Source organism: Macaca mulatta, chromosome 6 (assembly GCF_049350105.2).
Source record: "Macaca mulatta isolate MMU2019108-1 chromosome 6, T2T-MMU8v2.0, whole genome shotgun sequence".
Taxonomy (NCBI): Eukaryota; Metazoa; Chordata; class Mammalia; order Primates; family Cercopithecidae; genus Macaca; species Macaca mulatta.
This window is the reverse complement of record NC_133411.1, coordinates 6,422,083-6,435,295: the sequence shown is the minus strand read 5'-3', so window position 1 is coordinate 6,435,295 and position 13,213 is coordinate 6,422,083. Positions and strand designations below refer to the sequence as shown.

At 48.8% G+C, this 13,213-nt stretch overlaps 1 protein-coding gene across 1 annotated transcript in view; it reads right to left on the bottom strand.

The window, feature by feature from the left end:
- Positions 1–322: 322 nt before the first annotated feature.
- Positions 323–13,213, bottom strand: part of ADAMTS16 (ADAM metallopeptidase with thrombospondin type 1 motif 16) — a 180,989-nt gene continuing 168,098 nt past the window's right edge. The window contains exons 22-23 of the mRNA XM_001082662.5: positions 2,369–2,516; positions 323–1,628 (exon numbers count right to left, since the gene is read on the bottom strand). Of these exons, the coding sequence (XP_001082662.2) occupies positions 1,513–1,628; positions 2,369–2,516 (264 nt within the window). The 3' untranslated portion in view covers positions 323–1,512. The remainder of the gene's footprint in view (positions 1,629–2,368; positions 2,517–13,213) is intronic.

Sequence of the window (13,213 nt, the reverse complement as noted above, 5' to 3'; positions counted from 1 at the left end):
CATCCCCCGCCCCACCAACCCTCTTGATGTCCTACTCGTTCTGCTTCTCTGAAGAAGCCTGGCTGATAGGAGTTGAGGTGGCACGGGGAGGTCCCACCTCCTTTTAATTAAATGCAGCAGGAAGCCACCATCACCAGTCGCCACCATCTCCCCTGCAGCCTCCCCTTTACTCAGGGGCACTTTCTTCTAGGCCATTTCGAGTTTTCTCCTACAGTCTAGAGCCCCATTTCCTCCGCTTTGAGACCCGTCTCCCAGTATGTTTGTTCCATCCTTTGATTTCAGAAACTAACCTTGTGAAGAATCATGAGGTAGTTCAGAAGCACACTGTACAATATAAACTTTATTATAAAGCTTCTGCAAATATAAATATCCAGGTGCCCCTTCCGAATGGAGCCACAGCGCCGGACAGGAGAACAGCAGCGGCACTGAGGATGGTGGGGGTGGGGGGGCATGCCGGAGACGCCGGGCAGATTCCCACCCAAACACCCGCGGCCTGGCTTCCCACCTGGCATTATAGAAATGGCCAGACTCACCAAAAAAAAAAAAAAAAAGAAAGAAAAAAACAGATTAAAATCTCACAACACACAAAACCAACAAAACACAGGACTCTAAGGTTATTGTCACATCGGCTGTGTGGCTGACGTCTGCTACAGCAGAACCATAACTCTTCTCAGGATGGTAGGGTTTTGATGTAACCTATACTTCCGATCTGTCATTTACAAAGAAAAGCATGAAGAAATGGGGTTTTAAAAGGACACTCACTTGCAAATAACTGAGAAAGATAAAACATAAAATATAAAAATCTCTCCTTCAAGGCATGAATCTGAAAGAGATGGAAGCACCTTAGCAGGAATTTCATTTTTCTCATTTCCATAGGCAAAGTCCCAAATCAGAATGCAGTCCTCTGGCCCTAGAGATGACGCTGGCTCCAGCGGTGGCTCCAGGTTCCTAGTAAGAGATGCTCAGCAGCTGGGGAGGAGGAGGAGGAGCCTGGGCAGCCTCCTGGAGCTCCCCTGACCTCCACTCAGGAAGTTGGTCACTCCTGATGGCTTGAGGGGCCTCCCCAGTGGGAGGGGAGGCTGGTGAACTTGGGGGCAGATATTTTGTATGTTTTCCTTATTTCATGGCCTTTCCTTCTTTTTATAAGGCACCAGACATTAAGCAAGTTCAGCCCCGCCTGTCTTTTTGACTTGATTTAGCTGCAGTACAGGCAGGGGTGAGAGCTGCCTCTCCCGTTGTGGAGCCTGCCTTCTGCCTCACGAGCCACAGCTGTGCCTGCCAGGGTGCCACATTTCAGCCTAACAGGAGAGGCTTGTGCGCGGGGACACACGTCTGCACGCAGGCTCACGGTGAAACGTGCATACATACACTCCTGGTCAAAGAGCCTAACACGGTTTTCTTCTTTTGGCTTTGATCTTCCTCGGATGTATTCCGACATAGATTGTACAGCTCATTTGTGGGAAATTTCCCTGCCACACAGCCACTTTCTCTGCCGTGGAAAGCTGTCCTGACTCACAGGTTGGACTTGGAGCAGGTCTTGCAGCACTGCTTGCCGTAGAACTTGTGGCTGCACATCCCGTGCGGGGGTACCAGGTAGCACCAACGGAAGTAGTCTTTGCAGAAGGCATCTGAAAATGAGCAGAGCTGCATTACTCAGTGATCCCGAGCGCAGTGGCTGATGTTGCCAGCTAATAGCTCTGTTTGGCAAATAAAAGCGCATTTGTCACACTCCGCGGCTGATGCACAAAGGCAGCCCCCAGGTCTGATGCAGGTCCTGTGGAACACATTATTTTCACAAGACCCTTCTTGGAAGCTTCCTGCAAAACTGAAATTTTCTTCTTGTGCTGAACCCACTCACTCAACCATGCATCTACCCATTGGAGTCTCTGTTGACTGAATGTCAATTCTCCAATCCTCTGGTTGAGCCAAACCACTCGCCTTCCTCGAGCCACATTATCTCTCAGAATAGCCTTAATGGGCGCCTGGCCATCTGTCTCTGCAATGCTGGGGGAATTTCTGTGTGCACAGGGATGGCATTTAGAGGGCACCCAGTTAATAAGGGAGGCTTTTGTTTAACCTAGGGAGAGAAGCTGCTTTAGTTAAGATTGATTCTTTAAATACAGTGAACAACATTGATATAGGAAAGAAGTCATGCTTATGTCATGACCATCTATGTTGTCCTGGGGTGTCATGAGAGGCAGCAGGGTCAGCTCTAAGGACCATTTCATTGTAGAACTGGAGAAGATGCAAAGACAGAAAAGGTAGGTCAGACGTAAGACCCTAACTCCAGGCCCTCCAAGGAACTGCTCCAGAAACCTGACATTCCAGCCCCATGCCCAGGCCATGCTGAGGGGCCCCAGGCACTCACCTTTCTTCTCTGCAATGGGGCAGAAGTGAGTGTTGCAGGCCAGGGAGGCCAAAGGCTTCTGGTGCAGGAGGCAGCCTGAGGCCGGCCGGCCCCCCACCAGGCACTGCACGGACCTCGTCTGAACGCCACCCCCACAGCTGGCTGTGCACTGCGAGAGCAACACACACATGTCACCATGGCCCCAGGCTCTCAGGCACCTGGTTAACCTCGGTGTGCCCACGTTTCTAAGAGGCCCGCTGCTGCAGGCCAGTGAGGGAAGAGTGACTTCAATGGGGAAGAGAGCCTCGTAGAGGCAGGTGGAGTTATGGTTGGCCAGGATGTGCGCGAGCGAGCCCCATCCCTGCTCACCTTTTCCAGAAGCAAGCACCAGGCATGCGCTCGGCCAGGCCTCAAGCAAAGCATTCTAAACCAATCAGCTGACATAGCTCCTGGAACCCTTCCTGTTGTTCAGACAGAAGACAGCCTTGGCCAGTGACAGGACTTGCGCAGGCTGGGATTTGAACTGCTAGAGTTGGATGATACAGTCTCAACAGAGGGTTCCCAGGCTTGGGCTTTGTCGGGGCTGAGTTCACTTTTTTAAAAAGTAAGTATACTGACGGGTGTGGTGGCTCATGCCTGTAATCCCAGCACTTTGGGAGGCTGAGGCAGATGGATCACCTTGAGGTCAGGAGTTTGAGATCATCCTGGGCAACATAGTGAAACCCCGTCTCTATTAAAAATACAAAAAAATTAGCTGGGTGTGATGGTGGACACCTGTAATCCCAGCTTCTTGGGAGGCTGAGGCATGAAAATTGCCTGAACCTGGGAGGCGAAAATTGCAGTGAGCTGAGATCATGCCACAGCACTTCAGCCTGGGCAATAAGAGCAAAACTCTAACTCAATAAATAAATGAATAAATAAATAAATAAGCATACTGATTAAAAAAGCTGATATTCATAGATTATTATTATCTCTTCAAATTACAGGCAGCAAGGAAGGACAAACTTAGATCCCTCTGCCAATAAAGTTACCTACAAGTTATCCTTCTGATTGAAAAACATGAAAAGACTTAACATCTTGGTTTCTATTTATGGTATTTCAGAGAACACAGTTGCTGATGTTACCATCTGGGACCTGGCGGAAAGGTACTTACTTACCTGGGCTGGGTTCTTCCCTAACTCTTGTCCCCAGGGCCAGCCCTTGTCACTGATGGTTGGGGTAACCCCTCATTTCCTCTTGCCTCTCCACTTGAAAGCACTGCCCCCTCCACCCAGATCATTCAAGGTGATCTCTCTCTCTCTACAACTGGGAGTGGCTGGCCAAAATTAATCTCAGGTATGGATAGAAGGAGAAGTGCCTGGAAGTCTAGAGTATTTTTTGAGTGTGTCAATGATGGTTGCGTGGCCACAAGGAAACTTGTGCATATCTGGGGATAGCAGGCTTGTTCTCTGAGCCTAGCGTGAAAGATGTAGTGCTCTTCAGGGAACACCCTTGCCAAGCCATCCTTTCTGGTGGTCCGATGGGGAGAAGCTTGACAAGTCAATCTTTACAGTGGCACCATCACCCACATTCCCAGGCCCACCATGCATGAGGGTAGGCACTGGCAGCTGCTGGGGCTCATTTTGCTAAGGTGTTGGCATCCTACTGAAGCCTCCCCAATACTTGGAGTATCAACAGCACAGGGAGAGAGAGGGAAGGAAGGGAATGGGCTTGGTTAGATTATCTTTCATGAACCGGCCTAATGCACACACCACAGAACACAAGTGGGACCCATCTGAGATCGACCACTGCAAAGAAATCAGGGGATAGGCAACTAAAGAGACAGAGACACTGGAATCTGTGATTGAGTCATTTGAAAAATAAAACTACCCACTGTCTAGACTAAATCATGTAAATTGTGCTCAGACAAGGCTAGGGTTGGAATATGTTGAAAATGTAAGCAATTAAAGGAGCGCCTGCAAGAAGACTGGGTCAGATAACATTTTGGAAGTCCTGGCGCATGGTGGGCAAACAAAACAACAAAAGTGTTGCTTTAAAATGCAAGGATCATACTGTGAAAAACTGGGGACACGCATGATTCTCTTTACGCCCCAAACCTACAAGAGAGTATGTCAAAGACCATTCCAGCAAGTGAAGGCATCAGGCCTGGGGCTGGTTCTCCACAGCCCAAACCAGCCTGCCAGTGAACAACCAGGGACTGAACCTTTCTGGGACCTTCTGCAATCAGAGCTTTGCAAAGTGACTTAAATCGCTGGGGACGGGATTCAGTGATGGAGCAGTCAAACATCTTTATCTGCCCATTGAGAGGAGAAAAGTTGGAGACACGAATGGCCCTGAAAGTCAGAAGCTGAAACTGTCTGTCTGGTTTTTTTTTCCTCTTTGGTTGAAGAATGGTTGAGCCCCTCAGCATGTGTCTGGAACATATCTGGGAGGCTTACTCCCTTTGCTTCAAACCCAATTTTAGCAAAAGTTGTCAACAATATATGACTATAGAAACTGGAAAAAATAATGTGGGGGAGATTCATGTTTGATTTCAGAATTATCAGGGTCACAAGGATAGAGCCAGATGCTGCCCATCACATATTACATCTTTCTGAACATTCTGCAAAACCACATTTCTGCCTTTTTTCTCCGCTGTCTGCATTCCAGACACCCTCTGAGCTCACGCAGCGCACCGAGAACCTTGGGGCTGTGGTCACTCTGCTGAGAAAGCAGGTCCCAGGAACTCATCGGTCACATCCGCCTCCATCAGTGTCTACAACATCTTTTGTTTCTTGGGTTAGATTTATTTTACGACAAGCAACTCAGGCAGAATTCCATTCTTGCTTAAGATATGCCTCAATTAGAAATCAAGAGATCTCACCATTGTTTTTGGGGTTTTTTTGTATCATTAAAACAGTTCCAAAATAATTAATATGTGGTTTGATTCATTTTTGTCACTGATTCACTTATTCAGCAGATTTTAATCACTGATATGGTTTGGCTGTGTCCCCACCCAAATCACATCTTGAACTATAGTTCCTGTAATCCCTAAGTGTCATAATCCCATAATCCCCATATGACCAGGAGGGCAGTAACTGAATCACGGGGGCAATTACCCCCATGGTAGTCTAGTGATAGCGAGTGAGTGAATTCTCACAAGATCTGATGGTTTTGTAAGGGGCTTTTCCCTCTTTCCTCAGCACTTCTCCTTGCTGCCGTCATGTGAAGAAGGACATGTTTGCTTCCCATTCCACCATGATTGTAAGTTTCCTGAGGCTTCTCCAGTCCTGCGGAACTGTGAGTCAATCAAACCTCTTTCCTTTATATATTGAGCATCTCAGGTATGTCTTTATTAGCAGCGTGAGAACGGGTTAATAAAATTGCCCACCTCCCCAGTACCAGGCACTGTTCTAGGCACTTGATACAAGTGATGAACACAATCAACTTGGCCCCGAGCCTTAGGACAGTTGCAAATCCTTGCTACTTATGGTGAGGTTCTTGGCCCAGCCACAGGGGCCTGGGGGGAAGCTTGTTATCAGGGTTGACTCTCAGCATCCCTGCTTCCAAGACGTACAGCATCAGAATCTGCACCATTCCCAGATGATTCCTACGTACAGGAGGTGTGAGAAGCACTCATCCTGAGAGTTTTACAATTCCCCGTGAAAAAAATTCATGGGGAAAAAGCTTCCACGTTTCTCAAAATTTTCATTTCTTTATGTAAGATGACAGAAAGATGTTCAGCTGCACATTTTGGAAATATTTTGAATGTATAAAGATGGTTATATGCTTGGAGATGAAAAAGAAGAAACCTGAAAATGTATATTCACTTTTCATTCCAGGAAGAAAAAAATCCAAGTTATTCCTCAGTCTCACAGATACGATGGTTTAAAACTCAGCACAGCCATTTAGAATTCACCTTCCAGACGTTCCCTTGGATCTGTGACTTCCAAACAGACGGATCCTAAAAATCACCTGGAGCCTTGATAATCACACAGACTCCTGGGTGACGACAGAGGGGGCAGGCAGGTCTGAGAGTGTCCAAGAGGCTGCAGTCCAACAGGTGTGGTGGGTAAGTCATATGACACAGCACCTTAAGGAAACATACTACTCAGTGGAAGGGGGGGCCTGGGATTTGGATCTGGAAGTCAGTGCTTAGTGCTTCTTCCTCCGGCTTCATGGGATCCAACCTGAGCATCCTATCGATGAGGCAGTGAGAGGGGACACCAGGCTGTGCTGTGATGGTGACTTGCACCTGTACCTCCTACCTATCCACTGTCAGAGCCAGCTGTCCAAACCCCCATGATGGTGGCTTCACCCCCTGACTAGCAGCTCTCCAATTTGAATGTGCATTAGAATCACCCAGAGGACTTATTAAAACAGACCACAGGACCCCACCCCCAAAGGGCTCAAGCTTGAGTCAGTCTGGGTGGAGCCCGAGAGCCTGCACTTCTAACCGGGACTTTGCTGCTGCACTGCAGTGGGGGTCACACTAGGAGAGCCACCGCCCTATGTTTTCAGAATTACACTGGGAAATGCTCTTCTGCCTTTTCTTATTTTTAGAACTGACTTCAGCCACATCTTAATCTAACAAAAGTGGTACATAGAGCCAGCATGTGGCCTGAGCAAACATTAGAGAGACTGAGACTCCTTTCCATCATTCTGGACAGATGGTTCCCCACCCTGCCCCACCCTGTCACAGCCTGCAGAGGACCTTGTGATCCCCAGTTCTACAGAGCTCTCTCCTGTCATAGACCCCTCTTCTGTACACACAGCAGTTTTACAGCGTCTGTGAGGACCTGTCTTTAAGGCTTGCCTCTCCTCCAGCTGTGAAAACGCCCCAGGGGCAGAGAAGGGTAAGCCTTGGCAGGCGTCCTATCTGAATGACTGGGGTTGATTCATCCCCCATGGGAGCGTGGGGCAGAGTGTGATACAGAAGCACTGCAGGCTCCCATGGCCATCATTGGGCTGGTCATCCCACAGCCACCCAATCGTCCAGTGCCTTAGTAAGCCTCTTGCTCTGCGTCCCTCATGGGGGTACGCAGCACTGCCCAGCTGTCTACCCGCGGCCTGACGCCAGTCCCAGGTGAGCCCAGGGGCTCTTGCCAAGACTGTTGGATTTGGGAAATTGGGTGTGGAAAAGCATCAACGCAGTGTCCAGGGGATAGTTCTCCCCGAGGTCCTGCAAGCAGGGCCTTTTGGTCACCTTAGGACTCAAGGACTTCCTCAAGAATGATGGCAGCTTCTTCTTCACCTGAAAGACCACCTTGCTGACTTTCACGCTCTAAGAGAGGCTCTGCAGATAGCCTTAGCCCCAGCCCCCTTCCAGCAAGTCTAATCCAAGACATGGACGAAGCACCAAGTTTCCTGAGCGCTGAAGTACTAGAAAACCTCTCCCTCCTAATCTGTATGCTCCTGTTTCAGTGGCAGGCTCCATGCTTTTAGAGAGTTCAGCTCATGTACCAGAGATGAACCACACAACTACACGAACACTACTGGAGAATAGGAAGTCAATCCTTACTCTTAGTCATTAATAAAATAAAAGAGATGCATTTTGTATAAGAACATTTGCTTTTAGTTTTGTTTTGTTTTTCTGTTGTTGCTTTTTTTTTGAGATGGAGTCTCGCTCTGTTGCCCAGGCTGGAGTGCAGTGGTACGATCTCGGCTCACTGCAAGCTCCGCCTCCTGGATTCACGCCATTCTCCTTGCCTCAGCCTCTGGAGTAGCTGGGACTACAGGCACCTGTCAGCATGCCCGGCTAATTTCTGGTATTTTTAGTGGAGACGGGGTTTCACCGTGTTAGCCAGGATGGTCTCGATCTCCTGACCTTGTGATCCGCCCGCCTCGGCCTCCCAAAGTGCTGGGATTATAGGTGTGAGCCACCACGCCCAGTCTTTTTTTTTTTTTTTTTAATTGGAGCAACTCCTCCTTGTTACATCACTGCTCTTTATGGAAAGGAGCTAGCGGGACTTGAGCCTGCCAGTCTCCCTCATGACTGAAGCTCTGGTGGCCTCTCTCCAGCATGCTCAGAGGAAGCATGACAACCTTGGGGCTTCGGCAGGGCAGAGCTCATGTCTCAGACAAAGGGAACAGAAAACAAACAAACACATGCTAATTCCTGGAGGCCACAGGCTTCACACACTTGTTTTCTTACCATGAAATCTCTCCTGAGAGGCCTGCTCTAAGTCCCCCTCTTTATTCCCCTTCCTCCTGAGGGCCTGGGTGTGCTCTCTCTCCCGGTTTAGAGCTTCTGCCCTGTAACTTTCCCACTATCCCAGGATGAAATGTCCATGCTCATTTCAGGATGGGATGGCAGAGACCTCAATGGCCTTATTCACAGAAACCTCTGCTGTCCACATAACCGAGGTCGTGAATTTTTGCACAAACCCCACTGGTTCCAAATACAAACTCCCTCAAACTCAGGAGGTGTGTGTGGTGACCTTCTCTATCCAGCAGCAGGCCGGTTCATGTTTTTCTGGGCACCACATAATTTTGGAAGATGATAAGAGCAGATTTACTGTGGAATTATCAGAGGTGGGAGACTAGATCAGGGTTCAGGGAATAACCCTGGGATGAACAGCGCAGTGCTCACGCAGCCTCATCGGTTGAGATGTCCATGCACTCTGTGTGTGTTTGTGTACACACGCAGGCACATGTATGCTCCTGTGTGCGCTTGGTGCAGGATGCAGTCTTATGCAGGCTTAACTGCCACGGTGGAAAATCAAATTCATTCTCTGACATGGCTGCTGCCCCTCAGTGCCCATGAGTTTCCAAATCAGTGTGTGCTCTGCCCTGGTCACAAATTGACCAAATTGTGGGCAGCTCCTAGAATGAGCCGGGGCTGCCCCACACTGCCCAGCACCGAGGGCACACCCTGTCTCTACATGTGGGGTCAGTGTCCAACAGGTGATTGCACGCAAGCCATTCCCAGACCAAATTAGCGTGGGAACAACCTGACACTAAGCCCAAATGACTGCAGTGATTTAAATCAGTCCCGGGCTGCCCTGCACCATGAAATGTGAAGATAAGCAAAACATTTAAATCAATAGAAATCCTGCAGACCAAATAATAGGAACGGCGATCTTTAGACTGTCGCAAGAATAAGCCTGTCTAGTGGCAAAGTTCAGCCAGACCCGGGCCATTCATTACCGTCTGACAATTTCCCACAGTGTGAAGGCAGAGACTTAGGCGCAAGTGCTACGGTAAACATAGCCCTTTCAGCCATTACCACCCCCAGGAAAAGTTACAACCTCAGAACGCAGCAGATGAATCATGGTGGATAAAGACTTCAGCCAGCTTATGGTAAAAATGACTTAGACAAACAGATTGAGTATCTCAGAACGGCAACAGCTATTAAAGATGCAGTTTAGGTTTTAGATGTATTTTAGGGCATACGTTAAATAATGATAAACCTTGTCTTCTACTTTCTAAATTTGCTGAAGTGTCTGCAGTAAGCAGGGGGGGTGGCGAACATGGGCTTGGCAGCCAGAGGACAGGGTTCAGTTTCAGGGTCCTCAGTTTCCTCTTTGTCCCTGACCCACATTTCTCACAGACAGACAGAGAAGGCAAAGTGTCTGCCTGAGAAATGCCTCGACTCAGCTGCCTAGCTCACTTGCTGTTTCACCTGGCACAAAAGACAGCAGCCTCAGAAGAAAATGAAAGGAAGGGGGCTGGGTACAGTGGCTCATGCCTGTAATCCCAGCACTTTGGGAGGCCGAGGTGGATGAATCACCTGAGGTCAGGAGTTTGAGACCAGCCTGACCAACATGGTGAAACCCCAACTCCACTAAAAAATACAAAAATTAGCTGGGCGTGGTGGCTCACAGCTGTAGTCTCAGCTACTCGGGAGGCTGAGGCAGGAGAATCCCTTGAACTGGGGAGGCGGAAATTGTAGTGAGCCAAGATCACCCCACTGCACTCCAGCCTGGTGACACAGCGAGGTTCCATCTCAAAAAAAAAAAAAAAAAAACCCGAGAAGCAGACTGATACACAGCAATGCCGTCTCACACATGTATATCCAGAGCTCCAGTGAGCAGGGTGAAGTGTGGTGTCATTTGGAGGAGATTTTGAACTGGTTTTATTTTTGTAAAATTTTAGCTAATACTGAAGAAAGATTCCAGGGTGGATTAAATTGCTTTGGAATTTTGCTACGTCATACTCGCCTGGTTCATTGCAGCTTCCCGTGCAGGGCTGAGTTTAAGTTGGTCAGTGCTGATTTTAGGTCTCAGGTGGTGGTGGGTGTGAGTGAAGGCAAAGGGCTGCAGAGCTGGGGCTACTCCGGTTCAAGGGGAGTCAGGAAGGCCGAGAGTGGAAGAGCCAGCAAGTCCATCCCTTCTCGATGTCCTGGCCACAGGGGCTGCGAGGCACAGGGCCCTGAGGTCTTGATTCTGTGTCTCTTGGTTAACACAGGAGAAGTCCAAGTGCCAGCAGAAGGCACGGGCATTCAGTGAGACCCAGCCCCTGCTACTCACACACCTCTGGTCCTCATGGCTCTGGGCTAGGGCTCTGCAGCACATAAAGTGAAAGAAGACACTTGTCTGCAGGCAGCTGACCCTCTCTGGGGTCAGGAACAGACACAAAGAGACAAGGACACAAACAACACCCACGTGAGTTCCCTGGGGCTGCTGTAATCATTGCTACAGACTAGGGGCTTGAATCAACAGAAATTTATTCTTCCACAGTTTAGGATGCCAGAAATCCAAAATCAAGGTATGAGCAGCAGAGATGGTTCCTCCTAGAGGTTGAGGGAGAGCCCATCATGCCTGGTCCAGAATCTGGTGGTGCTGGCAGCTCTCGGTGTTCTTTGTCATATGGGCACCACTCCGACGCCTGCCTCTGTCACCCATCACGTAGCCAGTGCCACCCACCACTTGCTCCCCACGTGAGGAGTCTCTGTGTCTTCCTGTGGTCTTCTCACGAGGACAGCCAGTCCTTGGGGTTAGTACCCACTCTAATCCAGGATGATGTCAGCCCAGGTAATTACATCTGCATCTATTTCCAATAAGTCTACATTCGGAGGTCCTGGGTGGACTTGAGTTTTGGAGACATTACTCAGCTCAGGATGCTGCCAATGAGACATGGTGTGGGGTCCCTCTCCAGACCAGTGGCGGGCTGGAAGTGGCCACAGAAAAGGGAATTGGGGGCTAGGAAGGATGAGAGATGGGCTGTGCAGCGTGGGTGGGGTCCTACAAGCTGGAGGATGGTGGACACGAGAGGAGAGACACAGGCTTGGGGAGAGCTGGTCACTGTCAGGGACCAGTGATTCCAACTGACCAAGCATTCGGGGGATGCTTGGTTGCTGAGCTTAGCCTCCCTTGTTCACACCTTGACTCTGGCTGCCCAACAGGCACCTGCACTGATTTCTGTACTCCTCTGCCTGAGGAGTGGCCTATGGTGGGTTTTGCCCCATTGGCAGGTCCATCTCAGGAATTCCTCAATCCTTAAAAACCCAATCAAATTGGTTACTAGGTGATCTGGCCACCTGACCGGGATGTGAACTGTGCACGACTCTTTATGAGCTCGTCTGGCCACATTCCATTTGCTTTCTCTGGCAGTGCCTCTCCCTCTTCTGATCACATGCACACACACACACACACACACACACACACACACGCACACACACGAGGACCTGGCCTGGATCTCCTAAACCCACACATGCACTCTCCAGCCCACCCCAAACCAGCCATGTGCTTGGGTGTGTCTGTTTCCACTTGCACCATGGGTCAGCAGCCAGGAAGCACATGGTTGGCCAATGAGGGTTACCTTTGGCTTTTAAAGATGACACCATCACAGACAGGTCTCTCAACAGATGCACAGTATCCACGGACAATGAAAGAAAAACCCAAGACAAGGGTGTGCTTTGATAGTCTGTGCTGCAGGAGGAAACTTCTCTAGAGACAGAATCTTAGTAGCTGCCGGGACTCGCTCACTGAATTTGCCTTTCCTTTAAAATTCAGCAAATTCAGAATACTCAGTATGGGTTAGGTGCATGGCTGCCATATATATGGTATATCAAAGACAGTAAGCCCTCCTTATCTGTAGGTTTCACATCCCTGAAATCAACCAACCAAATCAACCAACTGCAGCTCAAAAATATTTGAAAAAAATTTTTCACAAAATTTCAAAAAGTGCACCATTACTACACTGACTCCATGAAAATGAAATGATGTGTAGCATTGTATTAGGCATTATTAACTATCCAGAGATGGCTTAAGGCACCTGGAGGATGTGTGTAGGCTGCATGAAAATACTGTGCCATCTTCTTTCAGGAACTTGTGCATCCTCAGATTTTGGTATCCAATTCCCATAGATAGAGAGGGATGACTGTATATGTGGTTTATGCATGTGTGTGTGTGTGTGAGTACGTATGTGTGTGAATATGCACACATGTAAATATATAGAATATACATGTAAAACATGTAGCATAACAAAGCAATCTGGATAAACATCATTTTTGATGGTTTTCATGTGATCCTATGTGCTTTGTTTGTTTGTTTGTTTGTTTTTTTGAGATGGAGTCTCTTTCTGTCACACAGACTGGGGTGCAGTGGCGTCATCCAGGCTCACTGCAACCTCTGCCTCCTGGGTTCAAGCAATTCTCCTGCTTCAGTCTCCTGAATAGCTGGGATTAAAGGCATGCACCACCACACCCAACTAATTTTTGTATTTTTTAGTAGAGATGGGGTTTCACCACGTTGGGCAGGCTGGTCTCGAACTCCTGACCTCAAGTGATCCACCTGCCTCGGCCTCCCGAAGTGCTGGGATTAGAGGGATCCTATGTGCTTTTGAGCAGCCTTGATCTATGCTGGCCTTACTAAGTTTGGGGCCCACTATGGGATGGGAGGCATGTCCAGGCAGCTGTTTTCTGTCCATACTTCTTTCAGCGCA